Raw genomic sequence first — 27,684 nt, 5'->3', positions numbered from 1 at the left:
TGAAACACAAATGGTAAATTTCAATTTCAGGTCAATTGGATGAAAATTTATTTTTATGTGACATTGACCTTTTGCCCAGGTTATTAATTTGCCTTCTCCATATTATAATAATAAAGCTTTGGTGAAAATTTGATGACGAAACTCAAATGGTAAATTTCAATTTCAGGTCAATTGGATGAAAATTGATGATTTTATGTGACGTTGACCTTTTGCCCAAGTTATTAATTTGCCTTCTCCATATTATAATAATAAAGCTTTGGTGAAAATTTGATGATGAAACTCAAATGGTAAATTTCAATTTCAGGTCAATTGGATGAAAATTGATGATTTTATGTGACGTTGACCTTTTGCCCAAGTTATTAATTTTCCTTCTCCATATATAATAATAAAGCTTTGGTGAAAATTTGATGACGAAACTCAAATGGTAAATTTCAATTTCAGGTCAATTGGATGAAAATTGATGATTTTATGTGACGTTGACCTTTTGCCCAGGTTATTAATTTGCCTTCTCCATATATAATAATAAAGCTTTGGTGAAAATTTGATGACGAAACTCAAATGGTAAATTTCAATTTCAGGTCAATTGGATGAAAATTGATGATTTTATGTGACGTTGACCTTTTGCCCAGGTTATTAATTTGCCTTCTCCATATATAATAATAAAGCTTTGGTGAAAATTTGATGATGAAACACAAATGGTAAATTTCAATTTCAGGTCAATTGGATGAAAATTGATTTTTATGTGACATTGACCTTTTGCCCAGGTTATTAATTTGCCTTCTCCATATTATAATAATAAAGCTTTGGTGAAAATTTGATGACGAAACTCAAATGGTAAATTTCAATTTCAGGTCAATTGGATGAAAATTGATGATTTTATGTGACGTTGACCTTTTGCCCAGGTTATTAATTTGCCTTCTCCATATATAATAATAAAGCTTTGGTGAAAATTTGATGACGAAACTCAAATGGTAAATTTCAATTTCAGGTCAATTGGATGAAAATTGATGATTTTATGTGACGTTGACCTTTTGCCCAAGTTATTAATTTGCCTTCTCCATATTATAATAATAAAGCTTTGGTGAAAATTTGATGATGAAACTCAAATGGTAAATTTCAATTTCAGGTCAATTGGATGAAAATTGATGATTTTATGTGACGTTGACCTTTTGCCCAAGTTATTAATTTGCCTTCTCCATATTATAATAACTAGGGCATGCCCGTACTATATATAAGCTAGGACGTGCCCGTACGTGGGTGCCCGTTCCTTGCCAAAAAAAAAAAAAAAAAAATATTTGTGTAGGGGTGTGTGTGTGTAAACATCCTAGGGCGTGCCCGTACGTGGGTGCAAAAAAACATGCGTGCAAACAACAACAACAAAAAAAAACTTTGAAACCACGTGGCAGTAACGACCACAGAACCCCCCCCCCTCTATTTACATGAATGGTTTGGTCCATTCGCAACGACCACAGAACCCCCCCTCTATTTACATGCAATGGTTTGGTCCATTCGCAACGCCAAAGCGAACGGCGAACGGCTAAATCGCCATAGCTCGGTAAGTACTTGTCCGATTAATTTCAAACCTTGAAAAGGCACATCCTCGGGTCCCCAGCAATATACCTGGCAAGTTTCAAGTATATCGGACCGGTAGTTGTCGAGAAACAGCGGTCACAGACAAACATACACACATACACACATACACACATACACACATACACACATACAAACACACATACACACAGAGATTAATGGAATTATAGATAGATAAAGCTTTGGTGAAAATTTGATGATGAAACTCAAATGGTAAATTTCAATTTCAGGTCAATTGGATGAAAATTGATGATTTTATGTGACGTTGACCTTTTGCCCAAGTTATTAATTTGCCTTCTCCATATATAATAATAAAGCTTTGGTGAAAATTTGATGATGAAACTCAAATGGTAAATTTCAATTTCAGGTCAATTGGATGAAAATTGATGATTTTATGTGACGTTGACCTTTTGCCCAAGTTATTAATTTGCCTTCTCCATATTATAATAATAAAGCTTTGGTGAAAATTTGATGATGAAACTCAAATGGTAAATTTCAATTTCAGGTCAATTGGATGAAAATTGATGATTTTATGTGACGTTGACCTTTTGCCCAAGTTATTAATTTTCCTTCTCCATATATAATAATAAAGCTTTAGTGAAAATTTGATGATGAAACTCAAATGGTAAATTTCAATTTCAGGTCAATTGGATGAAAATTGATGATTTCATGTGACGTTGACCTTTTGCCCGTTATTAATTTTTTTTTTTTTTTTTTTGCATAAAAGATCGAGGCTCGTGAAAGAGCGAACATTTATCACACAGAAAGACAAACCGACAAACCGACACATAACCGACAAACCGACACATAGAACAAATAACATCGGGAGTGGTAGACAAGATGGGGAGAGAGGGGGAAGGACACAAACACAACACAACACAACACAACACAACACAACACAACATTTTCGAGTAGGAACCGAGAGACATGGAGACATCGAGAGATCTGTGGGAGGGAGAGGGCTTTGGGGGGGAGGCATGGGAAAGGGGGTGGGAGAGGCATAAAACATATGGACACTGCCAGGACTACCAGGAAAGAAGTTGGAATTACAAACAAGGTGGATCTGGGGTGAATTAGTGGGGGTAGAAAAGATCAAGGTTTTGGATGGGGGAAGATAAGAGATGGTGGTGAACAGCTGTTTTAAAGACCTGGAGGGAGGAGTGGGATTGAAGGGAGTGTGGGAATTTGTTCCAGAGGCGGGAGAAAAGAGGAGTGAAGGTGAGCAGAGAGCTGAGATTTCGGCTTTGGCTGAGATTTCGGCGATTTCGCCTTCTCCATATTATAATAATAAAGCTTTGGTGAAAATTTGATGACAAAACTCAAATGGTAAATTTCAATTTCAGGTCAATTGGATGAAAATTGATGATTTTATGTGACGTTGACCTTTTGCCCAAGTTATTAATTTGCCTTCTCCATATTATAATAATAAAGCTTTGGTGAAAATTTGATGACGAAACTCAAATGGTAAATTTCAATTTCAGGTCAATTGGATGAAAATTGATGATTTTATGTGACGTTGACCTTTTGCCCAAGTTATTAATTTGCCTTCTCCATATATAATAATAAAGCTTTGGTGAAAATTTGATGATGAAACTCAAATGGTAAATTTCAATTTCAGGTCAATTGGATGAAAATTGATGATTTTATGTGACGTTGACCTTTTGCCCAAGTTATTAATTTGCCTTCTCCATATTATAATAATAAAGCTTTGGTGAAAATTTGATGATGAAACTCAAATGGTAAATTTCAATTTCAGGTCAATTGGATGAAAATTGATGATTTTATGTGACGTTGACCTTTTGCCCAAGTTATTAATTTGCCTTCTCCATATTATAATAATAAAGCTTTGGTGAAAATTTGATGACGAAACTGAAATGGTAAATTTCAATTTCAGGTCAATTGGATGAAAATTTATGATTTTATGTGACGTTGACCTTTTGCCCAAGTTATTAATTTTCCTTCTCCATATATAATAATTGGTCATCCAGGTTATTAATTTGCCTTCTCCATATATAATAATAAAGCTTTGGTGAAAATTTGATGATGAAACTCAAATGGTAAATTTCAATTTCAGGTCAATTGGATGAAAATTTATGATTTTATGTGACGTTGACCTTTTGCCCAAGTTATTAATTTGCCTTCTCCATATTATAATAACTAGGGCATGCCCGTACTATATATATATCTAAAAGTATATCCCCCCCCTCTATTTACATGCAATGGTTTGGTCCAAAGCGAACGGCTTGCGAGTACGGTGACAATCCCCCCCCCTCTATTTACATGAAATGGTTTGGTCCAAAGCGAACGGCTTGCGAGTACGGTGACAATCCCCCCCCTCTATTTACATGAAATGGTTTGGTCCAAAGCGAACGGCTTGCGAGTACGGTGACAATCCCCCCCCCTCTATTTACATGAAATGGTTTGGTCCAAAGCTAACGGCTTGGCGCTTGCGGAGTTTGGTAAAGAAATCGCCATCGCGTGCACAAATGCGCAGGAAAGCGAATGAATCGCAAATTAGTTTTAATTAGTTTTAAAACATAGTTTAACGCCAACATAGCGGCAACATAGTTTGCCAACGTGAAATAAATGAATACGCTCTCAAATGTGCCGTCCGAGGCAGAGTGTGTTCGCCACGTTCGGCACACGCGATAGCTCGCTGCTCTCTGATTGGTTGAATCGTTTTTTGGACATAGCTCGGTAAGTACTTGTCCGATTAATATGAAACCTTGAAAAGGCACATCCTCGGGTCCCCAGCAATATACCTGGCAAGTTTAAAGTATATCGTACCCGTGGTTGTCGAGAAACAGCGGTCACAGACAAACAAACAAACAAACAAACACACAGAGATTGCTGGAATTATAGATAGATAAAGCTTTGGTGAAAATTTGATGACGGAACTCAAATGGTAAATTTCAATTTCAGGTCAATTGGATGAAAATTGATTTTTATGTGATGCTGACCTTTGACCTTTTGCCCAAGTTATTAATTTGTCTTCTCCATATTATCAGAATAAATCTTTGGTAAAAATTTGACAACAGCTCAAATGGTTAAAAAAAAGTTACAGCCCGGATGGACATGCACACGCATGCACCACACAGAAGGGATTACAAAACCCCGTCTCCTGATGTACACGGGACGGGCTAATAAAGTTATCGAGAACAATACATTAAAGTTGGGGGATCAGGTGAGGCTGAAGCCAAATTCTGACTTCCTTGGAAATCTTTCAGAGCAGATCATGATGAAAAAGCCATTTACAAAGTCGTAGCAAACACATCTTTATTGAAAAATCGTGAAATGTCTATAAAATGAAGGAATTGATAGAGGGTAAGGATGCAGAACAGGACAGGTAAGCCAAAGTGAGCGAATGATATGGAATCCCCTGTTTGTAGGCCTCCATCCCACACTGATGACAGCACAGCAGTGGAGAAACCTGGTGCATGGGTAGAGTCCATAAATGGATACAAAAACGATCAGCAACTTGAAACGTTTGCAATAGTACTCGGACACCAAGGTGACCTGCAGCAACATAACGTTATCAATCAAGAACTTGGTCTGCTTTCTCTTCCATTGGATCAGATAGTGTAACCGTAAATTCAAATATAACAGGGTGAACGTCCACATCCGACAGACGGCGTGTTCCGAGATCGGAATGGCACTTTTGCTTTAAACCAGTTTCACAGGCACGGAACGTGGATTCGCTTTGCTCCTGCAAAGGTGAGTTTTACCGGTCGGATTATTTGGTGTCCACGTTTACCTGTCGTTTTACCTGTTAGGGTGCCAGCTTGGGATCCTAGGATCCTGGGTTCGAATCCCGATTGATGTATCAGTGGGATACAAAATGTAAACTGTTCCGTCTGGCAGATGTAGTCATTTATCGTCATTATTATTATGCTCGCCAGAGGAGAGGGTATTGCATTTGAATCCGTTTGTGTCTGCACAGAATAAATATGATTTTCTCTGCAACCGTTGGTCCGATTGATAGGAAATTTTCACCATCGGTGCACCTCCACCTGCATAATTTTTTTAAATGATAATTAGGGCGTAATAAGTCACGTGGTTCCACCGCCATCTTGGAAAAACCGAAAAACTGCACCTCCATATCTCCGAAAGTGCTGAATAGAAAAAAATTGAGACATGGCTCATTGTAAAGAACTCTCCATGTGGAATAACATCTGTTAATGATGTCATCGGTGCCTCCATTATGACGTCATAATTCGACAAGTACAAAATTTCATCCAATCAAGATGAAATTTCTTGAGCGTCATGTGGGCATAAACTGGCGGAGAAAAAAAAAATTTATGACGTCATCGGTCACATGGTTTGGCCGCCATATTTGTTTTAACACAAACGCCTTAAAAACCACTGAAAACAAATCCTGGCGAGGGTCTGCAATCTCTTGATTGCTCTTTCTTGTTGTTGTTATTTTTACTGTAAACGGCCTTGGAAAATGGCACGAAAACGTGCAACGATGAAGCTGGTGGCCTTGCAGTTCTTCACCGGGTCTTGCTCCTGCTCCCATCTCATCTCTCCGCTCATCCCCTATCCCTCCAGATCACAAGTGTTCGACCAGAAACCCTTTCCTTGTTATTGTTCCAAAGACTAAACTCAAAGCTCACCTTCTTTCTTTCATTCGGCTCTTTTATTGTCTGTAGTACTGTCTTACTGAGTACTGAGTGTTGTCTGTGTCAAGCTCTGCCACTCGATATACATACTTTTGACAGAGCCTTGGTAGTCCTGAAACAGTTCCTCAGGAAAGGTTATATTGGGTGGTTTTTGAAATAAAGCAACGGGGGGTGGAGGGGGGGGGGGGGGATATTGCAATCGCCTCCAACCGTCACGCTATCCCCTCCGAAACAGTTGTGCAGACATAATTCACCAAACTTAGTAGTTATAATCACTACATGGGAAGAAGGTGCGAGAGCAGTTTCAGTTTCATTTTGACAGGGTCAAAAGGTCAATTAACAAAAAATTGAATTAGGGACACATTGGAAAACATTTGCTAATGAAACTTTGCTTTTGCAATCAACATTTGGGGACGCATTTAATATGCAACTATTTATGGGATTTGATCCCTGGTTCATGCCTCGGGGTGGTGACTTAGGGTCACCAGAGTCAAAACGGGGAAACATTTTGCAACTTGAAATTTGATATTGGGTCAATCCTAGAGGGACTTTTTGCCATCTTTAAACTCGGCTTCAGGTGGGAGGTGTGGGGATTTGCGATGGCGAGTGTTTGAAAATGAATTTTTAATCAGCGTTTGCCATTTCCTCTATCAGAAAATTACCCCGGCCCTGTGTTTTGCTTGTTAAACTGGTCGTAAACACAGGCGATTCTCCTTTATTGCTGACATCTCCCCCATGACTGGTCTTGGGTTCACCTCACACTCAAGTGCATGTCACATGGGATTCGTCCACAAATCACTTGAATCACTCAAAATATTGCAATAAAAACTAGAACGGCACTCGGTAGAGCGCATACCTCCGCCAGGCTGAACTTTTTATGTTTTGGATCCCACTGATAGGCCGGATCTGGATTTGGACCTGAACCAATATCTAATCGGCTTGTTCTTGTCACCTAACCAACTCGTCCACCGAGTTCAGTCATAACTCGTCCATAATTTTTTTAAATATCGTGTTATGTATCGCTTTTCACCCGATCTCTCAATGGTGAAGAATCACTTAAAAATTTAATAATTATCGTATCCAAATCCATATTGAGATCTTCACCAAAATCAAATCAATTCATCCTTGTCACACACACAACCAGTCCACCAAGTTTCATCCGAATCCGTCCATAACTTTTTGAGATATCATGCTACATATCAGTTTTAGCCCTATCATTCAATAGTGAAGATTCAGATTAAAATTCTACACGCCGGATCCGGATCTTCAACAAAATCGAATCGATTAGTCCTTGTCAGACATCCAACTTCTCCCCCAAGTTTCGTCCAAATCCATCCACAACTTTTTGAGATATCCTGCGATGTATCGTTTTTGGCCCCATCTCCCAATGGTGAAGAATCGCTGAAAAAAATTATACTAGCCAGATCCAAATCGGGATCTTCAACAAAATGCAATCATTTCGTCCTCGTCACATACGCTACATATCTGCCAAATTTCGTCCGAATCTGTCCACAACTTTTTGAGATATCTTGTTCACAGACAGGCAGACAAAGAGACAGACAGGGGTGAAAACATAACATCCATCCATCTTTGGTGGCGGAGGTAATAATGCTGAGTAAACATATTCGACTCCTCAGCCCGTAAGACGTTAACGTCGCACGACTCTATTTTTCACAATATCCACAATATAATCTGCAAGGGTTTCATACCAGTGAATGATCATTTCCCTGGCGAACGTCAAAAAAAACGAGAAATAAGATGTTGCCTTTACCAAGACCAAACACATGGGGCAAAGACCGCAGAGAACTCGTTAAAAAATAAAAACAACTCGGTCACATTAAAAGATACTTTGTGCACCGAACGTATCCACAAAACAACGTTTTCAATTTGAACAAGCGTTACGCCGAGGTCCCCCGTCGGTGAAGTGATGCGAGTTGACAACGTGGAAGACGCAAGGCGGCCATCTTGGATTTTGACGTGGCGACCCAATTTTCAATAGCGTTCTTCGTTATGCGCAGATACACCCACACACCAGATTAGAAGTTAGTAGTTCGTTTATATTTCAAGATATTTCGCTCACAAGGTTCAGACATACATGGCGGTGGCCATCTTGTATTTTGACATGGCGACCCAATTTTCAATAGCGTTCTTCCTTATGCCGAGATACACCCACACACCAGATCAGAAGTTAGTAGTTCGTTTATTTTTCAAGATATTTCGCTCACAAGGGTCAGACATATACATGGTGGCGGCCATCTTGGCATTTGACGTGGCGACCCAATTTTCAAAAGCCTTCTTCCTTATGCCTAGTGGCACCCACACACCAAATTAGAATTCGGTCCTTCGCTTACGCACACCTGCACGCACGGATGGAGGGGAAAACCATAGTCCCCCTTTCGCTCCGCGGTGCGACGGGGGACAACAATCATTCACAGAACCCCCGAGGTGTAATCAACAAGTTTGTGTTGGAAGAGGGACTCACTATTTGTCGAGATCGGCGTCGTCAAATTGTCCATTTTCACCATGTGCCGCATCGACGTCCATTGCATCTGCGGAAACACAGTGCCGACATCATACAAAGTGGTTTTAATGATTGCAACCACATGACAAAAATGAGGAGAGCTGGGAGAGGCGGGTGAACGTCATAAAACTTAAAATCATTCCAAACAAGAAACTTACCGTTTTTAAGGACGTCATAAATGACACAAAAAAACAGGCATGAAGAACTAATGTAACGTGTTAAATAAGGCGGTGTAAAAGCAAGTGGTGTACAGTGCATCAACGGAGGTAAACTTCCAAAAATTATTTTCCTCTCAAACAGCGTTTAAAACTTTTATTTTATTTCAAATGAATGATATATTTGAACACTCCAGAAGTCAAATCAACTTGTTGGCACTTCCAAAAACCTCCGGCTATACTTAGACAAAATAGTACGCCATCTCGACGAATCAAATTTGCCGCTCGCGATCCGTGTTGGGAAATATGGTCCCACAGATGGGAGAAGTGCCTTAAATCCCACCATATACCATACATACTAATAAATATACAATACGAGCTGAATGCACCCGGCATTGCCCGGGTTCTTTTTGAATGAATTTAATCTTCTGTACATCGGTCTGACGCGAGCCCAGTATCAGTTAGTGCTCAACGATTCCTTGTTCTTTCTTCTGTCGGGCCCCGCGAGAGAGAATTTTGAAAGCATGTGTTGCAATCAGTCAGATATTCCTATTAAGTGCATAAGTTGTACTTCAAGAGAATTTTGAAAGAAGAAGATTTATTGCGAAATGGGCCCAGCCCGGCCGAGGCGGCGTCGCCTATAACCTTCCCGGGGCCCGTCCCGACATTTTTTGTTTTCGAGGTTTTCTCCTATCTTTCACCGTTCAGGAGATTAGCGCGTGCAGACAAACAAACAAACACTTTCTTTTATATATACGAGCAATGGTACCCGCCCTATGGGCGGGCCTTCAATTGGGAGGCCCAAATGAAAAGACAAAATATCAGAAATTGAAAGTTTTTTTTAAATTTTAAATGAATCATATCACACGCAAATCATCAAAATCTAAACAGTATTTGTAGAATTTCAATAAAAGCCACATCACTGTTCATATCGGTAAATATTATTCCATCGTGTTTCAAATCGTGATCGATACACGATGATCGTGATCGTGATCACAATCGCGATGTCATATGTCCTCCCGATACATGTACCAAATTCCCGATACGTGTAACTGTAGCAAATCAACAGTTAAAAGGATTTTCAGCCAATAGCTGTTACGGCCTAGGCAAGATCGATGGAGACAGCGATCTGTTAGCGATCGATGGAGACATGTTGCTTTCCGGGTGCCGCACAAACGGCTGCACCGATTGCGCGGCACCCGGGAAAACAACATCGTCACAATGAATGTTAAGTGAACGCGAATGTTATGCGTGAGTCCAAACCTGAGAATGCTGGAGTCTAAAGCTGAAATTTGGAAAACGAAATAGCCTATTTTACTCCTGGAGATCCCAGGATTATCCACCCAAAATATCTTTGCGATCGGTTCAGCAGTTTTTACGGTACCTTCGAACAGACACAGACAGACATTTGGTGAATTATAGTAAGGTGTGTGTGTGTGTGTGTGTGTATATCTATCTATCTATCTATCTATCTATATATATATATATATATATATATATATATATATATATATATATATATATATATATCTATCTATATATATATATATATATATATATATATATATATATATATATATATATATATACATTGTTGTGAATATGAGAATGTTTTTTTATTTTGTTGTGGTGGTAAAATGTTGTAAAAGGTTGTTGTAAAAGGTTGTTGTAAAATGTCACCCCTCCTCCCTCCGTTGTGGTTGTATAAAGGTCAAAGGGCGTTCCCGTAGTTAGTCCATAAAAAAACATACATGCAGGACACGATATATCTTTTCTTTTGACAGTTATATCTTATTCTGTGTTTTAGGATAAGGCTGTGTCTCCCATTAATTGAAGTACTCCATTGCACCAGTGAAAGAGAATAGATCCCCCCCCTTTCATTCCCATCCCCAAAAATCCCCATTTCCTTCACATCCCCCCTTTCGTGATTGCCGACCCTCGATTGCCATATTACATCCCCTCTCGTCATTGCTGAGCCCTCGATTCCCAATCACCTCCCCTCCAATAACCGCCATTGACCACGAGGCTCGAGTCAGGGAAGAAAGGCGTGTCTCCACCTCGTCAGAGGAGGGGAGGGGCGCGCCCGCCCGTCGTCGTCCGGGGCGGAGCCCGAGGGTCGTGCGACCAGCCAGGGCCGAGGTGAGCGCCCCGATGGGCGTGTCCAAAGCGCCGGGGGCGTGATCGCTGGGGGCGCTATAAAAGGGCGCAACCGGAAGTGGAGCAAAAGAAGAAGAAAGAGAGATGCACTCTGGGTTGGAAAAAGAAGGGTTGTGAAGAGAGGAGGAGTTGGTTGCAAGGGGTTGGTCACAGTCGGTTGCCAGAGAGAGGAGTCGGTGGTGAGAAGTGAGAGAAGCAAGAAAGAGTTGAGGGTTGAGGGTTGAGGGACCAGACCAGTGAGACAAGTCCTGGGAACGCAGCGGACGGAGGCCGCCGCAGCAGCGACACCCGGCAACCGCCAAAGGGGGCCTGAACGGCGGTTTGGAGCAGGGCCAACAAAAAGGAACGGTGGCTGCCAAACGCACGATTGAGCTGCAAGACCCCCCTTGGACCTTTCCTCTCCCGCCAGCCATCCACCTTCTGCCATCCCTGGCATTCCCCGCGTGAGTCAGCGTTCTGTTTGTTCTGTCCTGGGATATAAGTTAAGTCTGTAGGTAAGCTAAATTTGCACTGTGTCACCTGCGTCTTGTGCTTGTAAATAAACGTGACATCTGTCTTTTTGCTTGTGTGTAAATAGTAGGAATAAATGTAGTAGTATTTCAAACCTTTTTTTTGTCTCCGTTTTCCTCTTGCATTGCGTCGCTTTTGTCTTTTCCCTCATTGAGCAGCTAGGGTGCGATACAACCAACGTTCGGGTGGAATCGGGTGAGTTTTGTTAGGTCGCGGTTTTAAACCACCGCTCGGTCTATAACATCCTAACCGCGATCAGTAACAATTGGTTGTCAGGAGTTGGATTCGAACCTGGGACTAAATTTATTTTGCCCAAATTTTGGACACCAATTGTGTTAGTACAGCAACAATTGGTGTCGGGGAGTGAGATCGACCCGGAGCGCGCTTCACGCACTCAAAATTATAAAATACCGAAATTTGTTTTGTTTTAAAGGAAAAGCCCGAATTTTGAAATTGCGCCATGGCTGTCCAAGGCGACGGGATGCCGGTGGGAGAGATAGAGGGGTTAGAAGTAACCCAGGACTTCGGGGAAGAAAGGGAGGAGGAAAATGGCAATGTGGTTGCGGGAATTGCAGGTGCACAAAATGGCGCTCTAGCGCACGTGATTACAGCGGCGCCACATTTAGCCACGCCCATGGTCCCGGTAGTCGAACCGGAGATGCCAATGGATTTGAACCTTTTTTTTATACAAATGAAGGCCCTTATGGCCCAGAATAGTGAGCGATTGGAGGGCCAAATGGGGGTAATGGGGAACCGGATGGATGCTCAGAGTGAGCAATTGGGGGTAATGGGGAACCGGATGGATGCTCAGAGTGAGCAATTGGGGGTAATGGGAAACCAAATGGGGGTAATGAGGGACGAAGCGAGGGGTACCGGTGAGGGGTTAGACAACGGGATAAAAGAGGTGAAACATGGGTTAACGGGGGTGGAAAATAGAATGGCTGCCCAGGAGAATCAGATAGAGGGAGTGAAAAATGGGTTAATGGGGTTAGAAAATAGGATGGAGGACAAATTGCGGGAAATAGGGGAACAATCCGCCCGGGAAATCGAACAGATGGGGAACCAGATGGAGGAAATACGACGAGGGGTGAGTGAGGAGGTTTCGGGGCTACGCGAGGAGGTAAAGCGAGGCGAAAAGCGTATAGAGAAAGAGGTGAGAAATAATACGGCAAAGTTACAGGGGGGAATAGAAGATCTGACGAAAGGAGTAGAACAGCTGACAGTGGGACAAAAAGAACTAGCGGACCAAGTGGAAAAGAACACTGCAATCATCGGGGGTTTAAAAGCAACACAAAAGGACATAAAAAATGAATTGATAGCGACGCAGAGGCAATGTCAGATGGTACGGGAGGAACTGACAATGAGGGTGGAGGAGGTGACAGAGATAATGGAGACAAAGGACCGGCAGGTGAGGATGCACATAGAGACGGTCACGGTAGCCTTAGAGGACGAACTTGAGGGGACGCACCGAGAAATAAAAGAGGTTAAACAAAAACTAGAGGAAGTGGGAGAAGAGGTGAGTGAAATTAAGAAGGGACGGACAGAAACTAAGAGAGAAATCCAGGAGGAGGTAATGGAATATGTGCAAGGTCGGTGCTCAACTCATGATGTGATGCTCACTAACCAAATAAAGAGTTTGCAGGTGGCAAAGGAGGTGCGAAGACGAAGTACGGAGGTGAGTGGCAATGTATATGATGTGAGGAAAGCTTCAGTCGGCTTGGGGATTGGTTTGGATCCGGGTGTTCGTGAAAGGCCGTTGGTGAAGTGTGCGACAGGTCAGGTGTGCGAAAAGAGAGGTGTGCGAGAATGTCCGACCATGGGGTGTGTGAGGAAAAAGTGCACGCCGAGGAGTGAGTGTGCCGTCAAGAGTGAGTTGGTCGAAGCGCGTGTGCGAGGGAGCACAGGGAAGCGCGGTGTGGTGAGTGTTACGGAGGAAGTAACGAAAAAGTGTGCACGGGAGGACGCGCGAGAAAGGTGTGTAACGGACGGGTGCATGAGGAAAGAGTGTGCTGTCGAGAGTAAGGGTGAGTGCGCGACCGAGAGTGGAGGTGAGAGTAGTGAGAGTGAAACGGAGCGTGAGTTGGTTGTGACAGGTGAGCGAGGATGTACACCTGGAATGGAAGGAAGCACACCTGGGATGGTAGAGCGTGTGTGGGAAGGCACATTTGAGTTGGTAGTGAGGCACGTGGATGGGTGTGCGAATGAGAGCACACCTGTGATTGTCACAGAGGAAGTGACCGAGGAGGGGGCGCGAAGAGGTGTGTTAGTGAGGTGTGCGAGCGACGAATGTGTGCCAAAGTGTTCGGTGGTCAGGTGTGTGACCAAGTCGGTGAGCGGAGTGAGTGTACCGAGGTGTGAAAGAAAAGGTACGAGGAGAATGGGAACGGCTGCATGTATGAGCAAGAAAGAGGTAGCGTATGCATGTAAGCCTGCAGGTGAAGCGTCGACGGTAACCGGGTTAAAGGTTAGGTCGACTTTTAGCCGGATCGGGCCCTCGGTGCGTGCCGGGCTTCGCGTGCCGCGAGAACCAGCGGAGATCCGAGCCACGGCGGGTTCGAAAGGACCGCCGTGCGCGATCCACGCTGGGCCTCGCGTGGAGCGGCCGCGTCCGGGCTCCACTAGGCGGAGCGGGCAGCCCGATAGGAAGGGTCGTCATGGCGACCACTTTCTATTGAGACGTGCCGGCAGGTCGAGATCGGGACATTGGATGGCTCCACGCTGAGGTGGTGCATGGGATCTCGGCCCGGGTAAGCCTCCGTCCCTGCCCCGAATGCGGGACGTATCCAGCCGCTGGCACAAAAGAACCCGCGTTCATTGCTCGGCTGTACGAAGCCGGGCTGTAGATGTGAATTGGCGCACCGAGAGGACCTAATAAATAGACGGGTGATGGTGATAGTGATAGTAGTGATTTGATACAAAATTTAGAAAAGTGAATAGAATTGGCAGTAAATAGAAAATTTTTGACTTGTGGAATCTGGACGAACAAAATTGATAGTGAGAGACCCCCGATGTGGTGGGATGGCAAATCCACCATCCCTCACAGAGTGGGGGGCAAAGGAGCAATAGCTTATGGGGTGTATGGCAGTGAAAACTAGCCCGGGTGGGTTAGGTTATATTGTAGGGATCTAGAAGAGATTGACATTAGGTGACGTTAAGTTTAGTTAGTGACTGATACCTGTAGTGGGGACGCAGGTAGATTAGTATGGATGATAATGACGTGGGAGCGAAATAGTTTAAAGGGACGACTGGGAAGCGCAAGTTTCAGAGGGGAGTAGTCAGCTGAGATGATGCCGTGTGTGTGAGGATTGAACAGGTGTGATTGCACAGGTGTGCAACTGAACAGGTGTGTGGAGCAGTGTATGAGGGAGTAGTGGTGATTGTGTGTTGTGTTGACCAACTGGTCCAGGAAGAGGAGGAGGAGGGTGCAGGTGGCACCAGGTAGGATTGCACAGGTGTGCAACAACAGGTGTATGTGGTTGTATGGAATAAATGGTATGGAGTAGTGGAATGGATGGTCGTGGAGTGAGGATGGTGGAAATTGTGGAGTGGAGTGGATGGTGCGAAGGTGTGAATGGGGGAAGAGTGGACCCCCATCACGGATACCCGGGGCGGGTAGTGTAAGTGTTAGGTAGAGGGTACAGGTAAATTGTGGTTGGATATTGGCATCTGTGGTGCGGGTGACAGAATGGTATGTGGATGGGTGCGTTGGTGTTGTGGAAATGGCTGGGCGTGTAGCCTGTTAGTGTGTGTAGTTGGTTTGGGCACTCCACCACTGTGAGGATGTCGGCCAGGTGAGGCCGCAGGTGGGCTCTGGGAGCCGGTAGTAGTTGTTGTGGATGGGGCCCGAGGATCCGGAGGACGGACCCGGGTAGCCCAGTGCCAGAGGGCACCATGGGGTGACAGAGCCAGGAGAGGGGCTGCCCCCAGTTAGATAGGTTAGGGTGAGGAGCTAGGTAAGCTCGGGTGGCAACTACAGTGGTGGAGGTGTGCAGGTGGGTAGACCTGTTGGGAGAGCTACACGTCGCGGCCCAGAAATTGTGCGAGGGCACCGGGAGATGAATCGGGGGAGTGAGACCCCAAATTGAGAAGCACCACAGTTTGGTCAATGTGGATTGGTTGTTAGAACCCATAGTGTAAGTGGCCAATGGATTGGCAGGGGAAAGACCCCGGGTAGTGTAAAGTGTGTTAAAGTCATTTAGAGGATAGTTAGGATGAAGGATCTCCTCGCACCATCTGCACCCACTCACCGGAGGTGACAGGTAACTCCACACCATGCCATGGTTTAATTATTTTTATGATGCAAATGTTTGGATTGTGAGACGCATCATGACGTGGGCGTGACATTGTGCTTTGATGTTCCATCTCTGCCTCCTTATGAGGATTGATGATGACTTGATGATGGCAAATTTTGAAGTAGAGGGATTGTGGAGACGAATTTGGTATAGGGGAAATATGGGGAAGACGTGACAGTAGTGACGAATTGGTAATGTGTAGGTTTTGTACATATGGGGTAAGGGCAAGGGTGGGCTAGGTAACAGGGGGGTGACGTACGGTAGGGACGAGCTTTCTCACTTCGCCCTCCGTACGCATTTCGCCTTGCATTGCCTTTTTGATGTGTACCCTTGAGACCTTACCCCTCGCTCATCTGTCTTGTCCCCCCTTTTTGTCTCCCACATGAGGACCTGAGCGCCGTTGGGCGCCGAGGGGAGCGTGCGGGGGTCGGCCATTGTGCGCCCGAAATTCCCAGAACCAGCTGTCTGCATCGATGCACCACATTATGGACCACGTCAGTGGCCGAGCACCACTTATGGACCCCATGGGTTGGGGCAAGGCCCCTCTGCTGGAACCGGCCATGAGGGCCCGAAATCTTGCTGGCGGACCTTGGCCACAGGGCACCGATGCCCCACAGGTGAACCACACGTAGTCGGCCCTGTGGGCCATAAATAAAGATAAATAAAATGGACACGTTTGGGCAAGCTTTATTGCAAATAGGCCGCCAGTAAGCAAAGCAAATGAAAATGACAACAACTGGAAGAAATAATGATAACCAGCAGAGGGAGCCAAAGAGCAAGAGACACCTGCAGGGTTGGGTTTGTTGGTTTTATTTTATTCATTGAACAATGGGGACTGCACCGATTGGTGCTTGGGTGTGTATTGGTGCGGTTTTGGGTGCTTTAATGGTGCATTGATGCAGAGCAGACTGTCCTCCCCCCAGAAAGAACAATTACAGGTCCTGGGTTAGTTTTGTAAATAAAATTAGCGTCAGTGTAAATAATGCTCCCCACCGTCAGTGTATAGTTTGAAGACCATTCCGCAATTCGGTTAACTGTGGGCGTAAGTCTGTTAGGCAGGGTGCAATGGAGCAGCGGGACACATTTATTTATGTTTTAAAACTGTCGCACTCAGGGTCAGGTTAAAAGTAGAGGGAACTACACCTACATGCCACACTAAGGTAAAAGTAATAGGCCCGGGACGTGCCTAAGGGGAGGAGGGTGCAGTGTTGTGAATATGAGAATGTTTTTTTATTTTGTTGTGGTGGTAAAATGTTGTAAAAGGTTGTTGTAAAAGGTTGTTGTAAAATGTCACCCCTCCTCCCTCCGTTGTGGTTGTATAAAGGTCAAAGGGCGTTCCCGTAGTTAGTCCATAAAAAAACATACATGCAGGACACGATATATCTTTTCTTTTGACAGTTATATCTTATTCTGTGTTTTAGGATAAGGCTGTGTCTCCCATTAATTGAAGTACTCCATTGCACCAGTGAAAGAGAATAGATCCCCCCCCTTTCATTCCCATCCCCAAAAATCCCCATTTCCTTCACATCCCCCCTTTCGTGATTGCCGACCCTCGATTGCCATATTACATCCCCTCTCGTCATTGCTGAGCCCTCGATTCCCAATCACCTCCCCTCCAATAACCGCCATTGACCACGAGGCTCGAGTCAGGGAAGAAAGGCGTGTCTCCACCTCGTCAGAGGAGGGGAGGGGCGCGCCCGCCCGTCGTCGTCCGGGGCGGAGCCCGAGGGTCGTGCGACCAGCCAGGGCCGAGGTGAGCGCCCCGATGGGCGTGTCCAAAGCGCCGGGGGCGTGATCGCTGGGGGCGCTATAAAAGGGCGCAACCGGAAGTGGAGCAAAAGAAGAAGAAAGAGAGATGCACTCTGGGTTGGAAAAAGAAGGGTTGTGAAGAGAGGAGGAGTTGGTTGCAAGGGGTTGGTCACAGTCGGTTGCCAGAGAGAGGAGTCGGTGGTGAGAAGTGAGAGAAGCAAGAAAGAGTTGAGGGTTGAGGGTTGAGGGACCAGACCAGTGAGACAAGTCCTGGGAACGCAGCGGACGGAGGCCGCCGCAGCAGCGACACCCGGCAACCGCCAAAGGGGGCCTGAACGGCGGTTTGGAGCAGGGCCAACAAAAAGGAACGGCGGCTGCCAAACGCACGATTGAGCTGCAAGACCCCCCCTTGGACCTTTCCTCTCCCGCCAGCCATCCACCTTCTGCCATCCCTGGCATTCCCCGCGTGAGTCAGCGTTCTGTTTGTTCTGTCCTGGGATATAAGTTAAGTCTGTAGGTAAGCTAAATTTGCACTGTGTCACCTGCGTCTTGTGCTTGTAAATAAACGTGACATCTGTCTTTTTGCTTGTGTGTAAATAGTAGGAATAAATGTAGTAGTATTTCAAACCTTTTTTTTGTCTCCGTTTTCCTCTTGCATTGCGTCGCTTTTGTCTTTTCCCTCATTGAGCAGCTAGGGTGCGATACAACCAACGTTCGGGTGGAATCGGGTGAGTTTTGTTAGGTCGCGGTTTTAAACCACCGCTCGGTCTATAACATCCTAACCGCGATCAGTAACAATATATATATATATATATATATATATATATATATATATATATATATATATATATATATATATATATATATATATATATATACTGAAACGCAAAATAAACTTACCACCTTTGAAACCTTTAAATATCAACAATAACACTGCGTGTAGTAAATGTGTGAACTTATTTGTGGACAATAGTGTCCTCACTGTCAGACAAAACGGTCACGGATGGTCACTTGAACCTTCAATGGTCACTTCATAGCACAGCTGTTGAACAGCCGTTTTGACTGTCAGTGATTAGCCAAGGGGTACGGGATGATTTTAATGAGCTGCACGTGATGTCTTGATATTGGCTTTAAAAAGGCCAGTGCAAAATGGGCATTTCAATCAACATGCCACAATTGTCAAGGGATCAACGGCAGCGTGCCCTGGGCATGCTGCAAGGCGGACTGAGCTTACCACTTGTTTGAAATGTAATAAAATTGTAACAGTTCAAAATAAAATAAAGCAACAATTGCAAATTGAAACATTGGCATTTTATTGATGACATGTCAAGTTTGTGACCAAGATACACCATCTCATCAGTTTGTTCTACAGTACAGAACAGCACAGGGTGCAATGTCAGTCCCCTTTCAATAGCGTGTGTGGCCACCATTGTTTTGGATACAGGCAGTGCATCGTCGGCGTATACTGCCTACCAGTCTTTGGATGGATTGCTGCTGGATTCTGTCCCAATCAGTCCTCAATGTCTGAAGCAGCTCTGCCCGTGTCCTGGCCCTGCCAACTACACGTCTCCCAAGCTCATCCCACAGGTGCTCTATGGGATTCAGGTCAGGGGAGAGCACAGGCCACTGCATGGTGTTGATGTTCTCGCCTTGGAGAAATGCAGTGGTAAAGCGAGCAGCATGGGGACGAGCGTTGTCATGCTGAAAGGTTCTCAGTTCTGGGTGGTCTAGCAGGAATGGCAGCAGATGAGGTTGCAGGATGTTATCCACATACCGCTGGGCGTTAAGATTCCCATCCACAACCACCAGTGGCGTCATGTACCGGCCTGATATGGCGGCCCACACCATCACACTTGGGCCAACCCACCTGTTTGTCTGACGCACGCAACAATCGGCATATCGCTCGCCAGTTCTTCTCCAGACACGCTCACACCCATCAGGACTGTCCACACAGAACCTTGACTCATCGCTGAAAGCGACCTCGTTCCACTGTGCCAAGGTCCACCGCTGATGCTGCTGGCACCATCTCTGTCGGTCGTGGCGATGGGCAGCCGTCATCACGGGGCCTCTGTATGGTCTTCTGGCAGTCAGACCATAGTCATGCAGTCGTCTTCGTACAGTATCATTGGAGATCCGTGGGTTTGCATGCCCCGGAGTTTCTGCCGCAGTGCGGGATGCTGGACGGAATCGATCCCGCAGGTGACTTCGGACCATCTGCCTGTCCTGCCTTGCAGTGGTGACTCTTGGCCTCCCTGATCGAGGTCTGTCATCTGCAGAGTTGTGGAGGGTGTCTCTGTCCACCAGGGCCGATATCGTCTGGTGTGAACAGCCAAGGCGACATGCCACCTCACGGTAGCTCAGTCCGCCTTGCAGCATGCCTAGGGCACGCTGCCGTTGATCCCTTGACAATCGTGGCATGTTGATTGAAATGCCCATTTTGCACTGGCCTTTTTAAAGCCAATATCAAGACATCACGTGCACCTCATTAAAATAATCCCGTACCCCTTGGCTAATCACTGACAGTCAAAACGGCTGTTCAACAGCTGTGCTATGAAGTGACCATTGAAGGTTCAAGTGACCATCCGTGACCGTTTTGTCTGACAGTGAGGACACTATTGTCCACAAATATGTTCACACATTTACTACACGCAGTGTTATTGTTGATATTTAAAGGTTTCAAAGGTGGTAAGTTTCTTTTGCGTTTCAGTGTATATATATATTTTATATATAGTGTATATATATATAGTGTATATATATGTATAGTGTATATATATATATTCAGTGTATTTCAGTGTACACCAACATATATATATATATATATTGTTGCGGAGATGAGGACTGTATTTTTTTGATTGTGTGCTGTATTATTATTATTATTGTTTATTCTGCGCCCCCCTACCTCCGGAGCTGTGTAAAGGTGAAAGGGCATCCCCTAATTAGTCCACAAGCATACACGTCAGCCAAATAATAGAATATCCCTGTTTGATAGTTATCTCTTATTCTGTGTTTTAGGGTAAGGCTGTGTCTCCCATTAATTGAAGTACTCCATTGCACCAGTGAAAGAGAATAGATCCCCTTTCATTCCCATCCCCAAAATCCCCTCTCGTCATTGCCAAGCCTCGATTTCCAATTACATCCCCTCTCGTGATTGCCAACCCTCGATTGCCAATTACCTCCCCTCCAATAACCGCCATTGACCACGAGGCAGGGTCGGAGAAGAAAGGCGTGTCTCCACCTCGTCATAGAGGGGAGGAGGGGCGTGCCCGCCCGTCGTCATCAAGGGCGGAGCGAGAGGGTCGCGTGACCAACCAGGGCGGAGGTGAGCACCCCGATGGGCGTGTCCAAAAGGCCGGCGGCTTAATCGCCGGAGGCGCTATAAAAGGCGCGTACGCGAGTCAGTAGTGAGTTGGTCGTCAAGTGGAGAGTCGTGAAGAGTCAGTCAGTGGAGTCGGTGGTCAGTTGGTTGCGTTGGTTGCGGTGAGGAGTCGGTGGTGGTGGTCAGTTGGTTGCGTTGGTTGCGGTGAGGAGTCGGTGGTAAAGAGTGAGTGGGCCAAGAAAGAGTTGAGGGTTGGACCAGACGAGTCGGACAAGGCCTGGCAAAGCACGCGACGTCCACAGCAGCCACAACAGCAGCTTGGGGGCCTGAACGGCGGTTTGAGCAAGGCCGTGAAGGAACGGCGGCGGCTAAACGCGCAAGTTGTGCTGCAGGACCCCCTTGGACCTTCCTCTCCCTCCAGCCATCCACCTCCTGCCATTCCATCCTTCTTGTGTACGTGAGTTTGTTCTGTTTGTTCTGTCCTGGGTTAATTAAGTCTGTATAAGCTAGTATTTTCACTGTCACCTGCGTCTTATGTGCTTGTAAATAAACGTGACTGCTTTCTTTTTGCTTATGTGTGTAAATAGTCAATAAATTTAGTAGTATTTCCAACCTTTTTGTCTTCTTCTTCTTCTTCTTCTTCTTCACATCCGTGTCGCCTTTATCTTTTCCCTATTGAATAGCTGCGGTGCGATACGGCCAAAGTTCTGGGTGAATCGGGTGAGTCAGGGATCCTGTAACGGTCGCGGTGGGACCATCCGCTCGGTCCATCATAACATCTAAACCGCGATCAGTAACAATATATATATATATATACAGTGGGGAGAACAAGTATTTGATACACTGCCGATTTTGCAGGTTTTCCCACTTACAAAGCACGACAAGGTCTGTAATTTTTATCATAGGTACACTTCAACTGTGGAAGACGGAATCTAAAACAAAAATCCTGAAAATCACATTGTATGATTTATAAGTAATTAATTTGCATTGTATTGCATGAAATAAGTATTTGATACATCAGAAAAACAGAACGTAATATTTGGTACAGAAACCTTTGTTTGCAATTACAGAGATCAGACGTTTCCTGTAGTTCTTAACCAGGTTTGCACACACTGCAGCAGGGATTTTGGCCCACTCCTCCATACAGATCTTCACCAGATCCTTCAGGTTTCGGGGCTGTCGCTGCGCAACACAGACTTTCAGCTCCCTCCAAAGATTTTCTATTGGGTTCAGGTCTGGAGACTGGCTAGGCCACTCCAGGACCTTGAGATGCTTCGTACGGAGCCACTCCTTAGTTGCCCTGGCTGTGTGTTTCGGGTCGTTGTCATGCTGGAAGACCCAGCCACGCCCCATCTTCAATGCTCTTATTGAGGGAAGGAGATTGTTGGCCAAGATCTCGCGATACATGGCCCCATCCATCCTCCCCTCAATACGGTGCAGTCGTCCTGTCCCCTTTGCAGAAAAGCATCCCCAAAGAATGATGTTTCCACCTCCATGCTTCACGGTTGGGATGGTGTTCTTGGGGTTGTACTCATCCTTCTTCTTCCTCCAAACACGGCGAGTGGAGTTTAAACCACAAAGCTCTATTTTGGTCTCATCAGACCACATGACCTTCTCCCATTCCTCCTCTGGATCATCCAGATGGTCATTGGCAAACTTCAGACGGGCCTGGACATGCGCTGGCTTGAGCAGAGGGACCTTGCGTGCGCTGCAGGATTTTAATCCATGTCGGCGTAGTGTGTTACTTATGGTTTTCTTTGATACTGTGGTCCCAGCTCTCTTCAGGTCATTGACCAGGTCCTGCCGTGTAGTTCTGGGCTGATCCCTCACCTTTCTCATGATCATTGAGGCTCCACGAGGTGAGATCTTGCATGGAGCCCCAGACCGAGGGAGATTGACTGTCATCTTGAACTTCTTCCATTTTCTAATAATTGCGCCAACAGTTGTTGCCTTCTCACCAAGCTGCTTGCCTATTGTCCTGTAGCCCATCCCAGCCTTGTGCAAGTCTACAAATTTGTCCCTGATGTCCTTAGACAGCTCTCTGGTCTTGCCCATTGTGGAGAGGTTGGAGTCTGATTGAGTGTGGACAGGTCTGGAGACGGCTTTGCGGTCGGTCTTTGCGGTCTTTGTGGTCAGACGGTCTGGAGACGTCTTTTATGCAGATAACGAGTTCAAACAGGTGCAGTTAATACAGGTAATGAGTGGAGAATGGGAGGGCTTCTTAAAGAAAAAACTAACAGGTCTGTGAGAGCCGGAATTCTTACTGGTTGGTAGGTGATCAAATACTTATTTCATGCAATAAAATGCAACTTAATTACTTAAAAATCATACAATGTGATTTTCAGGATTTTTGTTTTAGATTCTGTCTTCCACAGTTGAAGTGTACCTATGATAAAAATTACAGACCTTTACGTGCTTTGTAAGTGGGAAAACCTGCAAAATCGGCAGTGTATCAAATACTTGTTCTCCCCACTGTATATATATATATATAACACAGTTTGTGTGTGTGTGTGTGTGTGTGTGTGTAATGTTACCGATAGACTCCTAAACGGAGAGGCTTACGTGCTTGATATTTGACATAGACATGGCCATTGAGCGTGGGACGAACATGGCCGAACTCAAAATATTTGACGATCCATATTTTTTATTCATATTTACCTCAGCGCATTTCAACGCACGGAATCAACGGAATCAGAGCAGGTGGGCGCTGATTCGCTCAGAGCGATCACGTGATGACGCTATGAACGCTATGAACGATATGACGCTATGAACGATATGACGCTATGACAAAAAAATCGCTATGACGCTATGAAAAGCTATGACAAAAAAAATCGCTATGACGCTATGACAAAAAAAAAATCGCTCGCTTTGCCAAGGGGCTCGCTCCCCCCCCCGTTCCCCTCCCCTCCCCCGCCCGGCAATGCAGGGTACTTCTGCTAGTATATATATATATATATATATATATATATATATATATATATATATATATACAACTGTAAGAAATAGTAGAAACTCCAAAGTACGAGCAGGGCGTCTCATTTGTATTGAATAAATAATCGTTAGATTAAATAAGACGCGGACGTAGCTTCAGGACGTCGATCTTTAATTGTCGACAAGCTTTCGACCAACAAAGGTCTTCTTCTGAGTCAGCCCCAAGTTCAACGGAAGTCAACAACGTCAAGTCAAGTTCAACGGAAGATTCCGTTGAACTTGGGGCTGACTCAGAAGAAGACCTTTGTTGGTCGAAAGCTTGTCGACAATTAAAGATCGACGTCCTGAAGCTACGTCCGCGTCTTATTTAATCTAACGATTATATATATATATATATATATATATATATATATATATATATATATATATATATATATATATACATACACACACAGTCACGTGAAAAAGTAAGTACACCCCATGTAAAGTTTTGACTTTTTCAACATACAGCTATTTGATCTTCATTTCAACAATATTGATAGATAAAGGTGATATAATATAACAAATATTATGAAGCATTTACATTTTGTAGTCCATTGGATAATGTAAATAAACATAAATGCAAATTTCGCATGTGGAAAAAGTAAGTACACCCCTACATTTATCACCACTAAAAATACCTAAAATTAGAATCAGGTGCAAATGATTAGAACATCCTCAGAGAGGATCTTGGAGGAACCTGTCTTATTTAAACCTCAGACATTTAGTTTGGTTTGCTCTTTGTTGTTGAAGTGTGCGGCGTCACCATGCCGAGATCAAAAGAGCTCTCTGAGGCCTTCAGAAAGAATGTTATGGATGCCTACGAGTCTGGGAAGGGATTTAAAAAGATCTCCAAACAATTTGAAATCAATCATTCAACTGTCCGGAAGATCATCTTCAAGTGGAGAAGATTCCAAACAAATGTCAACTTGTTCAGGCCAGGCCACCCCAGCAAGTTCAGCACGAAAGCAGACCGCAAGATGCTGAAATAAGTCTCTTAGAACCCCAGAATGTCATCACAGGACCTACAGGTAGCTCTTGCCACTGTTGATGTCAAAGTGCACAAGTTTACCATAAGAAAGAGGCTGCACAAATTTGATCTACATGGGAGGTGTGCCAGGACGAAACCTTTGCTGTCCAGAAAGAACATCAGGGCAAGACTAAAGTTTGCCAATGAACACCTGGGCAAAGACCAGCACTTCTGGAACAATGTGCTCTGGACAGATGAGTCAAAGGTAGAGCTATTTGGCCACAGTAACAGAAGACATGTTTGGTGAAAACCAAAGACAGCATTTGACCACAAGAACCTGATACCAACTGTAAAGCATGGTGGTGGAAACATTATGGTTTGGGGCAGATTTGCTGCATCAGGGCCTGGGCAGCTCACCATCATAGAATCCACTATGAATTCTTCATTGAACCAGAGGGTGCTTGAGGATAATGTGAGGCCATCTGTCGGAAAGTTGAAGCTCAACCGAAGGTGGACCTTGCAACATGACAATGACCCAAAACACACCAGTAAATCCACCAAGGAATGGCTGAAAAGAAAGAAATAGAGGGTTCTGGAATGGCCAAGTCAAAGCCCGGATCTAAATCCCATCGAGATGTTGTGGGGGGATTTGAAACGAGCTGTGCATGCAAGAAACCCCTCAAACATCGCACAGCTGAAAGAATTCTGCATGGAGGAGTGGGCAAAAATTTCTCCCAGTCGATGTTAGAGACTGGTAGACAGTTATAAGAAACGCCTACTTGAGGATGTTTCTGCCAAAGGGGGCAATACCACCTATGAGAGCCAAGGGTGTACTTACTTTTTCCACATGCGAAATTTGCATTTATGTTTATTTAAATTACTAGGACGTGCCCGTACGTACGTGCTTGCCCGTACGTGCTTGCCCGTACGTGCGTGCAAAAAAACAACTTTGAAACCACGTGGCAGTAACGACCACAGAACCCCCCCCTCTATTTACATGAAATGGTTTGGTTCATTCGCAAAGCCAGTAACGACCACAGAACCCCCCCCCCCCTCTATTTACATGAAATGGTTTGGTCCATTCGCAAAGCCAAAGCGAACGGCGAACGGCTAAATCGCCATAGCTCGGTAACTACTTGTCCGATTAATTTCAAACCTTGAAAAGGCACATCCTCGGGTCCCCAGCAATATACCTGGCAAGTTTCAAGTATATCGGACCCGTGGTTGTCGAGAAACAGCGGTCACAGACACACATACATACACACACACATACACACACACAGAGATTACTGGAATTATAGATAGATACAATGGACTACAAAATGTAAATGTTTCATGATATTTGTTATATTATATCACCTTTATCTGTCAATATTGTTGAAATGAAGATCAAATAGCTGCATTTTGAAAAATTCAAAACTTTACATGGGGTGTACTTACTTTTTCACGTGACTGTATGTGTCTGTTTGTTTTTATGTGATTAATGTTAGCTCTTACACGAGCCTCGATCTTGTATACAAAAAAAAAAAAACTTGTGCTTCGGCCCATTTGTGTGAGATGCCAAAAATAAGAGCGTTTGATTAAACTGAAGACATGTGATGCTGGAGTATCATCCCAGAGAGGAAAGCAGCACCCTCTTGTGCACCCATCAGTGATGCTGCTGCTATTTGTCTGTCGGTGAGATGGGTACTATATGACAGAATGTGTAATCATCTGAAAACATGGACAGGTTTTTCCAGGGTATAGGAGAGGTGGTTTATGTACATGAGGAACAAGACTGGGCCAAACTACGGTGTTGGGGCACTCGAGCCTCCAGTGGTAGAAGAAAGGAGAGAGTTCCATTGATAGCGATGCAATGACTAAGTACAGTAAGTCAGATATCCAGGAATTAAGGCAGCCTTGTATGTCACAGGCAGCGAGTTTGTCTATCAGGATGCCAAACTATCGATTTTACCAAATATATGCCCAGTTATATGGTCCTGGCCTCTTGAGATTTAGGGCCTCCAACCATAACTGCGAAAGGCACAGCATGTGCATAGTTGAGTGTTCAGAATCGAATGCAATGCCAGGTAATCGAGACTAATGTCATATAACGAGTACGCACACGTTTATGGACTGGCAGGTATGCAGGCTCGTCTCTGAGCCGAACAGCCTGGTTTTGAATCTGGGCCCAACAACAAACCATCATCTTGCAGGCAGGGCGAGGCATCAATGTGTGTGCCGTCCCTCGGATGGATGGGAATCCCGTCTGCCAACATTAGCTGGTGGACGTTAAAGATCCCACGGTGTCCTTTGCGAAGAGCAAGCGAGGTATTGCGGGCACCATGGCCAAATTACAAATTCCTGCTCTGAACTACAGGGGGGTGGGGGGGACACACAGGACGAAGACGAAACAAGCAGAGCCACTGTGTTTGAGGGAAGTTCCGTCAGTTCCCGGGCACCCTGGGTACCAGTGATGGCAACAATGGAGCCGCCCTTTCCACCACACAAAGCGGGGCATTTCCTAACGAGAAATTTCTCAACGCACTCAGCAGGGCATTTCCTGCTTCGGCTCGTGCCCGAAGGAAGAATTTCTTCCTCCCCATGGATGCCAACCTATGAGGATTGTCCGTGCTCTTATCCTTAAAAAAATGCTAAACGTCAAGCAAGGAAGCAGCACGTACCCATTTTTAAGGTCTTTGGTACAACTCGGCTGGTGTTCAAACTGCTGACCACCCAGACCCGAAGGGGACGCTCCAATCGTTACACCAAGTCTGGTAACTTGAAACGCAAATGGTGCCTTACCCACAGGCAAGTTCGTGTAATTATTTACCTCAGACTTGAGCATAGCCG

The 27,684-nt window shown here is 44.9% G+C and overlaps 1 protein-coding gene across 3 annotated transcripts in view; it reads right to left on the bottom strand.

Moving 5' to 3' along the window:
- Positions 1 to 27,684, bottom strand: part of CLNS1A (chloride nucleotide-sensitive channel 1A) — a 52,919-nt gene that overhangs the window by 3,534 nt on the left and 21,701 nt on the right. The window contains exons 6-7 of one of the 3 annotated variants that reach the window (XM_068101933.2): positions 8,695 to 8,761; positions 4,853 to 5,020 (exon numbers count right to left, since the gene is read on the bottom strand). In XM_068101933.2, coding sequence (XP_067958034.2) covers position 5,020; positions 8,695 to 8,761 — 68 coding nt within the window. In that variant the 3' untranslated portion in view covers positions 4,853 to 5,019. Of the gene's footprint in view, positions 1 to 4,852; positions 5,107 to 8,694; positions 8,762 to 27,684 lie in introns of those variants that run through there. The other 2 variants (XM_068101935.2, XM_068101934.2) reach the window with 2 other exon arrangements.

Source organism: Myxine glutinosa, chromosome 5 (genome assembly GCF_964187855.1).
Source record: "Myxine glutinosa chromosome 5, kmMyxGlut1.1, whole genome shotgun sequence".
Lineage (NCBI taxonomy): Eukaryota > Metazoa > Chordata > Myxini > Myxiniformes > Myxinidae > Myxine > Myxine glutinosa.
The sequence above is the reverse complement of the archived record's forward strand: the minus strand, read 5'-3'. Positions and strand labels throughout refer to the sequence as shown.